A 9,633-nucleotide genomic window follows, 5' to 3' on the forward strand; every position below is an offset into this window, starting at 1 on the left:
GATCAGAGGTCATAGAGAGAGACCACCTAAAATACTAGATTCAAGAGAATCAAACAAAAAGTTATCTTGATGATGCTAAAACTTTTGTCTTGAGTATTATATATTGTAGAATGTAACCACTTGAATTGCTGATCTAAGGACTAATCATCTGGGTCCAGTCAAGACAGACACATCTGGCTACATAATTCATTCCATTTTCCCTACCCCTTCAAAGATATCTCAATGCCCATGCACAGCTTGAAGAAGTTATTGAAGAGTCATTGCCCTGATTCCATACACCTTGGGGGACAGAAGGTGGATATTCTAAGGTTGTTTACATGAGGAATTTAGAAATAGTCATATGTTAACAGGGGGAATTAGCTAGATTGATTTGTACAGCCACAATCTCATTTGGTAACTAAGCTAAAACCATATCTTTACTTTGGTATAGAACTGCTCATATCCTTTTTTATTATACATCAACAGGGAACATCTGGAATTAAGCAATTAAAATAATTCAATAAAAAATTTTTCTCCTCTCCTTAATTTCTTATTGGTGAGATTTCCTTTGAGATTCATGTTCAAATACCATTCCATTTTCAGAATTCCTTTAGTTTGAGATTTCTTTAATGATGCTATTTCTACTCATAATTGTTAATCTATTTTATTCATTTACTTCACTGTTTCTGTCTTCATTAATTCCTTCATTTCTCCTGTAAGGAGCTCTATAACATGCACAGAGGTTATTTTAAAGACTTTGTCTATGCTTCTGCTCTGAGGCACTTATCAGAGCCTAGTGTAGTAGGTTGGCTGGACTTACTGCATCCTAATACATGGTTGAAGACCTAGAGATGTGAGAGTCACAGCCCAACACAAAGCAGTAGCAAGTGGTGATTTCTCATTGCACATGGGGGGGGGGGGCACAAGTTGATAATAAGTCCACTTGTGATAGCTAAAAATGTACAATTCAGAAATTATCATATAGTCTTTGAAAGAAGGATTTCTGGTAGATTTATAGAACTTTGTATTCAAAGAACAGCCAATGAAGGATAACAGACATCACAGAGGATCAACCCACCCCTTCTCCTGAATATCAGACCAACACACAATCCCAACTTCATGATGAATTGCATTTCTTACCAAAAAAAGTAACTGCACACAAAAATATACGGAAGATAGAATATTATTTTTTTTCTTTTTAAAAGGCTTTTATTTGCTCAAGCATTAAAAGTAAAAATAAAGTTACTTTGGGAAACATGAGCATTCATTACTGAAAGCAAAACTTATAATGCTCGTGTCAAATACGTGAAAGCTCCAAGAATTCACATTACAATGAGAATTTTGAGCAAATCAAGATTTTAGTGTATTCATCAAAGGCCATTCATTGAAGCTGATGTCACTCCTCTGGAAATGGAGTCTCATGGCACATGCTTTCTTGTGACATAAGGCTGTTCACACAATAGGGTATTGGGCAAATGTGGCAATTCCACAGTGGTTGTTCCTGTCTTTGGCGATCTTCATATATCCATTCAGTCCCCATCGTTCACCCCAGCTGAAAGAAATCATATTTTCCATTTAGTAAAAATGATATCACGTTAGACATATTACAAAATCTGACAAGAGGCCAACATAACATCCATTCATGAGTATCAAGAGGTGCTTCAAACAGGATGTGAAAACTACAGCAGAGAATGGGAAATTCTACCCATATGTGAATCAGAACAAAAAACATCTTTTACTCATGACAGAAGTAAAGGCACTGACATGACACTGACATCCTAGAAAACAGAGTAATAATGAAAATTTCACAATAACATATTGTTAGTATGCTCTTAGAGTTATAGGGTTGCTCAGAATTTAAATGAGTGAAGATCAACTTGAAGGGCCATTTAAATGGCTAACTAAATTAAATAATAAATTCCTAGATCATCTAGAAACACTGCCTCAATATGGAAGTTGTATAATGATTGAGAAGCAACTGATGTTAAAATCAGTCCTCTACATAGGTGCACTTGAACAAACACAGTTTCTCACAGACGTGCAGATAAGCAAAGAGACCTCAGGCATGTACATGGAAAAAAAGAATAAACTTTGTTCAACTTAAATTGGTTAAAATTATCAAGGCTGTGTGTCAAAATACTAACTGTAGTATTCAATTTCTTCATGAATCCTTTGTTAGGGCATCCAGATAAATTACCTCTGTAGAACCTGGAATTTTAAATACAGAATTTCTGTCGGTTTATACCTGTTCTGGATCAGCCAGTAGTTATTGCCATCTGTTTCGTTTCCCTCAAATCCATAGCCCACCACGAGAACTGCATGATTCACATAATTGTTGCACTTTGGCTCATGATAAATACCTGAGAGATAAAATGGAGGCTGCCATGAGATACAAAGGATACCTGACAGTGAGCACAGCCACCAACAATAGAGAGGCGTTTCCAAAGATCCCTTAAATTATATAAATGACAATGGGATAATGGGCTTTATGAATTGTTACACGTATACTGATATATGTATATGTGTGTGTGCATGTGCTTGTATATGTAGGAATGTAATAGAATTATCATATACAAACATAAATATGTATGTATATGTATATGTACATATATTACACAAACACACACACACATATATAAATATATTTCATAGAAAAGTGAAGTAATTCAAAGTAGTGCTAGTGAGATTTGTTGGTAATGACGGTCTCCAAGCATATGAGATGAATACTTGATATTGTATATTTGTATAAATAGAATCTCATGCCAAGATAAACTTATAGGACACCAAGTACTTAATTCAAAAACTCTCTTATAATTTGATTTTAGGTATTCTGTCACTGTAAATCTATAAAAAATGCACCAAAGTGGAAGAGCTCAAAATTTAGCTAACTAATAAATGTTATCATGGGGAGGTTCATGTCAAATGAAATTCAGTACTCAAAACTAGTGCATGGGGATGAATAAAATCCAGAAACTCAAATATTCACACAATATGTTTTACATAGCATCTGGTCTGTGAACTTGTCATGGGGTATGGATGGTATAAGTTTTTTCCCTTCATATCTAGAAGGAAATATACTAACCTTTTTTGTAGAACCTTAAAGAACTGTGGACAACATGAATTCCGGCAGCAACAGGTCCTTTAGTTGCTACAGCATCCATTAGGACATCTTCATTTTCTGGGAGGGCCACAAATCTTGTGATTTTAGCAGATGAATTATTAGGATTGTACCTGCATAGTCCTTCCTTTAAAAGAAAAAGAAGTAGAAACTGAGTTACTTCCACCTACTACTAGGAAGCAAGAGTCAGAACCACACCACACTGTACTCTGCAAATGAACACACTCAAGTAGGGAGTTTTATAAATAATCCCGGTAAGTAAAATGATTCCAAATGATTAGGAATGAAAAATAAGTTATTTTATCATCAATAACATCCAATAGCTCATGCTATTCATAGGAAAATTGAGTGCCACAGAATTCTGAATTACATCTACAACTGTTTCCATGGTCTCCATGTACACAAAAGGAAAAAAGGCTATGTTGATATTACACAAAAATTTATACAAACAAAACCTAACAACAACATTGATGGTGTATAAAGAGATTCTACCATGTAAGTTGAGCTCTGAAGATAGTGTATTATCTCTACAACTGTCACTCCCTACCAGCTGAGCTGAATGTCAATTTACAAAGTCCACTTACTTTTCCTTCATATGGATAGGTTGCCTCAGACTCCAAACCTCCATTTTGCAAAACATACTGGAATGCATTGTATGTAGTACCTCCACGACAGCCTTTATTGCCTTGAGGTTTAGAACAGTCCACAAGATTCTGGACACTCAGTGGGGTCAGTTTGCCTGTTTTCTTGAACATTTGTCCTTCTATGGCACCAACCACAGGAAAAGCCCAACAAGAATTACACCGTCCCTAAACATAGAAGAAAATATGGTCATCCATAAACAAATATTAACTCAAGACAAAAATAGACAGCCTAAAAATTAATGAAAATGGAGAACTGGCCGTTGATAGATTGATAACAAAAAGTAAGGAGTCTCCTAGCAGACTTGTGTGCTGGCAGTGTGCACATACTCCAGTATACACACACACACACACACACACACACACACACACACACACAGACATCTGAGGAGGAGATGGGTTATTAATGAAATTTGAAGGAGGCATAAATTCTACAGTGAGAGGAGAAACTGATAGTTGGAGAATACATGTAGCAGACTGCTACAATAAATAATGTAAAATGTATAAAAATATCAGAGAAGAAGAATATTATTTAAAAATTGAACTGCAATCCCTCCAATTCACTTTGAATGTCCTGTTTTGACATTCATGTGGTTTAAAAAGATGGGAATAACTTGGCATGGCGATGCATGTCTTTAATCCCAGCACTTGGGATTCAGAGGCAGCTGAATCTCTGTGGATTCAAGGCCAGCCTGGTCTCTAAATGAGCTCCAGTGCAACCAGGGTTCTTAAAATGAGAAAACCTGTCTGAAAAACAGCAAGCAAGCAAGCGAATAATTGGGCAAACAAACAAACAAAAGCAAAAAGAAAGATAAGGAGTAGGAAGATAAGAAGTAGGGGGAGTAGAAGAAAGTAGAGGAGGAAGAGGAAGAGGAGGAGGAGGAGGAGGAGGAGGAGGAGGAGGAGGAGGAGGAGGAGGAGGAGAATGGCATGTGGCACTGTCATACCTGTACCCGCACATGAGTCACATAGCCTTCCTTTCTCCAATCAACGAATTTGGGCAAAGCATCTCGCCAATACCAAGAATTAGGTAAAGAACTACCAAGTGCACGTTTCCAGAGACTTTTCATTGTGTTGTTAATTGGCAATGTAATACCAGTTATCATATCCTTGAATTCTTCATCAGTCTCCAAGAAAAAGTTTATAAATCATTATTAAAGACTCATTGTAAAGCACTCAAGAAAATACAGTGTGAAGCAACCCATGTCACACTCACCAGGTCAGCAAAATCATTTATTTCCATAATATAGGTATTCTTCCCCAAGGAATTCTCCCTGTTATGCAGTTCAATCTTTTTCACATTTTCTTCCCATACTACTCTCTTCAGGAGTTCTTCCTCCTGGAAAAAAGTATAACGGAAGACAACACATTCTATTAAAACTCCTGCACATGGTCACTTTGACAACTTGCTGTTCCAGGGGATTAGAGGCCTAGGAAGGGATCCCAGGAGAATATGGTCCCACATTCACATCCTGAGCAAAGACAAGCTGAACTTACTGTGCTCACAATGAATTTTAATAGGTAATCTCTCATTCATGATGATTCTTGTGATGGGGCACCTAAGACCTCTCATCTACTAGAAACTTTTACTCTGGGAACCATCTGGACAGTTTTCTGGATACGAACCGGACTATATAATTTTTCATATTTCATCTTCCACTCTTGCCATTGGACATCCAAACTGAGATCGAATGCTGAAGCACCTGACACAACTCCCACGCACAGGATGATCAGGAAGACAGCAGGAGTCATGTCTCAACCTGGATATAAAAGAGAAATGAAGAAATGACTACAAGAGTGTTTTTAAAATGTCTTCTCACTCCATCCTGAAAAATTAGATCATCCATGGTTAATAAAATAATTTGTGTTATTTTTCCAAATACTTTTCAAAAGATTGTAGAAAATGCTGAGGATATATTAAAAGTGAGTAACAGAGTAGGGGTTATTAGATTCAATGCAAAGTGAAAAACATTGTACACATAATTCTAGCACTGTAAAATTTAGGTGTTTTGATAATGTTTCATAAATACCTTCATGCATATGGTGGAAGCACTGTTTTAGAATATCTCCTATTATTTCTACCAGGCAGAATTTCTATCATGTGGTATTGGATTTTTAATTTCAATGTGAACTCAAGAATTGGGGCCACATGTAATCATATGCCTTTCTAATGTACAGCAAGTGGTGGGCTTGTCTTTAACTCTGTTCTTTAGGACAACTTAGTAAAATATCATCTATAAAGAATGTGGGAAGAAGTATTTTCTATTCTTTCCATCTAACCCATAGGATTATATATCCAAATTCACACTTTCTACCTATATAAGAATGATATCACATAAAAAATTACTAATAAGCCAAATTCATGAGAAAAGGAAGAGTATAATAGGATTTCATACTCTGTACTTGCTGAGTTTCTAAAGCAACTCTCCCCATAGGACCTGAAAGCAACATATCACCTGCTACGGCATCTAAACATGATAATTGAAAACAGACACTTCTATGGTTTCTTGCAAGAGATGTCTTCAAAAAACCAACTGCAACTGTGTGGACAGACTCAGACTTTCAGTTAACAAGCCCCCATACAAACATAGACCCAGAATAGACATGGTTTCCTCTTTACCTTCTGTGCCCACCACACTCTACTTACCCAGAGAGCTGGTAAAGAAAAGGATAAGGTTTTCTTCTTTGTGATCTGATTGATTCTCTAAAGAGTCTCCCAAAGCACCCCACCAAGCCCACTTTCTGTTGCGCCATTCACAGGCAGGGCCTTACCTTTCTGTGATGACCACTACTGCCTCTGCTCACTCCACAGATTGAACTCCTTGGAGGATGGTGAGGTTCAAGGATCTGGCTCACCTATAAATCCAAAGTAACTACAGGGTTGGACCCACCCCTCAGTCAAACCCTGCTATTGATTGGCTGTGTTGGTGATCAGATTAAGCCTCTGGGCACTGGAACACCAGGCATATTCTGAGATATAATCTGATTGTCCCTTTGTCATGGCTGTAGGCTACCTCTGGGAAGAGCAGGAAGCTGAATTTGTGAACCTTGTCAAAGAAAGGTAAAGAGCCATCCTTTAGGCCTTGAATAACACTATACAGGATATCTTTCTTCTGTAATTGTGTTTCCTGTAAAGCATATGTGGTGTTGTATGCTTTAACTTTAGAATAGCATGTTTTAGTTAACATCTCTTGCATAGTTTTAGTCATTATATTCTATTTCATGTTCAGTCCGTAATATGGTTAGATATGTTGAGAACACAGACCTTGGGATGCTCTTTTATTATTTCATGGTGTATTGTGAATTATTCTCATGACGATTCTTAGGAGCCAGTGACAAATAAAGAAGAAAATAATATTCAAGTCTGAGCCATAAGTTAGGGAATATGAATGAATATCGTGCGAATGGTCTCATTAAATTCATTGGCTTTCCTCTTGGAAAAGAAGATGAATCACCACCTAGAAGGACCATATTAACTGTCCTCTGTATTGTGGCAACATTGTGGTAACGGAAAACACCTGTATTTATGATGTTCAGGACCTATTTTGGTGGTGTTAAGAGCACATACATTGTTTGAAAGCATCACAAAGAGATTATTTAGAAGGATTTCCTCTTCAACTGTTCAAGTTTGCTCTGGACACTGAACAGTATTCATCTACTTGCTCCCTTCATCATAGCACCCATCATTTCTTTTGTTAGTGTAGATATTTGGCTACTGGTTTTTGTTTAGTGCTTTCCATCTAAGGGTCACGATGAAATGTAGTTTCCATTTCATCGGTCGGAAAAAGTGGCATCATTTAGAAATGTACTATTTCATAATAATGGCGGTCATATTTTCACTTCATATCCTCAGTGTGTAATATTTTATAGAGCACAGAGATACCATACTTGATTTATCCATTTATTACTGCATTTAGTTCTTTTCTCAAAGCAGGAGGAAGTGCCTGATATCTTTCTACAATATATGCTACAGGACCCAATGGTTATAAAGTCCAAGACTATTTTATCATTTCTAAATATTTAGCAAATAGTGAAACATGATTCTTTTCAGGATGGTGTAAGTTATTTCATATAAATTACAAGCAAAAATAAGAGATTGTAGCTCTTACTGTATATCCTACAGCCCCTATGCTCTGTCTGCCTTCTGATTGTTTCATTCTTAGGCCTTTCTATTTATTTTTAATTAATTTTTGTAAATTTCATACGGATTATTTTTACTATATTCTCTCCACTGTCTTTAATACTCCCAGGTGCTCTGTTTCTCATTACCCATACTACATCATGTTCTTTTCCACATTTACTGCAGAAATATGGCTTTCCCTGTCCAAGAAGCCAACTTGTGGGAAGAACACTTTGACTACTTTTCCTACTTTTCTTATAATTCTGTCTGCTTCATCTTGGGACATTTTGTCTGGCTTAAGCTGTCTATGTCTTGTGTATCCTGTGGCAGTTTTTGTGATTTCCCATGTGAATCTGCTGTATGGTGACTCGAAATAATTTTAAGTTATTTTCTCCCCTTATCTTTACAATTTTTCCTCACAGCCTTCCTCATGGATCCCCTGACTTTGTGGAAAGCAGTATGATAAATATATCCCAATCATCTCTGCCATGCCACACATCCATGGCTCCTCATATTGTACAGATGGAGGCCTCTGTGTAAATTGTCATCTACTGCATGGAGAAATGTCTCTAATGATGGTTGAAAAATTCACGTGTATGTATATATCAATATGAAATAAGAAGTCTGTTCTTGTTATGCTCTTTAGCAGAATCATAGAAATAGAATTTTCTCTTAGACTGTTATTTCATTTTACTGTTTTTTTCATGAAAGGTATCAGATATCAGGTCTATATCACTTAGTAGGCACATTTATAGGTATATGGGATGGTTGGGAGAAAGGGAAAATTTATGAGATGTAGAGGTGGGGGCTGGAGAGGGCTAGCCAAATTAATGGAAATATGTGGCTTCTAGGGTAGGAGGTGGTGGGGCCATGGGGGTTCTAGAATGTACCAGAGACTTGGGAGTTGAGAGACTTACAGGATCAATTGGAGTGACCTTAGCTAAGACACCCAACAGGGGGGGAAGGGAACTCGAAGTGTGTGCCTCCTGTAGATACACAGGTGCTCAAGGGAATAGCAAGGGTTACAAACTCACAGTCAAAATTTTTTACCTACAAATTTTTTGTGTCTAAAAGAATTGCAGTGGAAATAATGGAGAAGAGACTGAGGGAAAGAAGACCCAATGACCTTCTTGCTTCCAACTTGGGATTCATTTGACGGTGGGGCATCAAAGCCTGATACTATTACTGTGCTATGATGTGCATACAAGCAGGAGCCTAGCAAGGATGTCCTCAGAGAGGCCCTAAAAGAATATGACTAGGAGGAAGGGAGAAATGTACACTCAGCCAATGAACTGGCACTAAGTTTAAGTTAGGGGAAGGACTGAAGAAGTGGAAACTGAGGACAACTCCATAGGAAGACCAGCAGTGTCAAGTAATCTAGATGACTGCTAGCAACCAGAGTCTTACCCACTGACTGAGTAGCATGTATGGGCTGGTGCAAGTCCCCTGCCCCATATTTAACAGAGGATTGCCTGTTCTGGCCTCAGTGGGAGAAGATGCACCTGATTCCTGATGTCCCACTCTAGAAGGATGCCTTGTGTAGGTAATGGGAGTTCCCTCTCAGAGGCAAGTGGGGAGAGGAATGTGATGAAGGAGCTGTGAGAGGGGGGACTGGGAGGCAGGAAAGTTAATAAAGAAATACTTTTTAAAAATGATAAAGAAAAAACTGAAAATTCTGAGGACAGACTAACAAGAACTCTTTCTTCCTTTTCTGCAGTAGAAGGTTTTCACATCAAGCTCATACACCATATATGTAGCCAAACACGTAAGGCTGA

The 9,633-nt window shown here is 37.5% G+C and overlaps 1 protein-coding gene across 1 annotated transcript; it reads right to left on the bottom strand.

Moving 5' to 3' along the window:
* Window positions 1-1,162: 1,162 nt before the first annotated feature.
* Window positions 1,163-6,557, bottom strand: Ctsql1 (cathepsin Q like 1). Its single transcript, NM_001329884.1, has 8 exons — window positions 6,511-6,557; window positions 5,365-5,498; window positions 4,955-5,077; window positions 4,686-4,865; window positions 3,682-3,906; window positions 3,062-3,224; window positions 2,225-2,339; window positions 1,163-1,531 (listed from the first exon to the last, which is right to left on the bottom strand). The coding sequence occupies exons 2-8, from the start codon at window positions 5,488-5,490 to the stop codon at window positions 1,432-1,434; spliced, it is 1,032 nt and encodes a 343-aa protein (NP_001316813.1). The 5' UTR covers window positions 5,491-5,498; window positions 6,511-6,557; the 3' UTR covers window positions 1,163-1,431.
* Window positions 6,558-9,633: the final 3,076 nt, after the last annotated feature.

Source organism: Rattus norvegicus, chromosome 17, assembly GCF_021556685.1.
Source record: "Rattus norvegicus strain SHRSP/BbbUtx chromosome 17, alternate assembly SHRSP_T2T, whole genome shotgun sequence".
Classification (NCBI taxonomy): domain Eukaryota; kingdom Metazoa; phylum Chordata; class Mammalia; order Rodentia; family Muridae; genus Rattus; species Rattus norvegicus.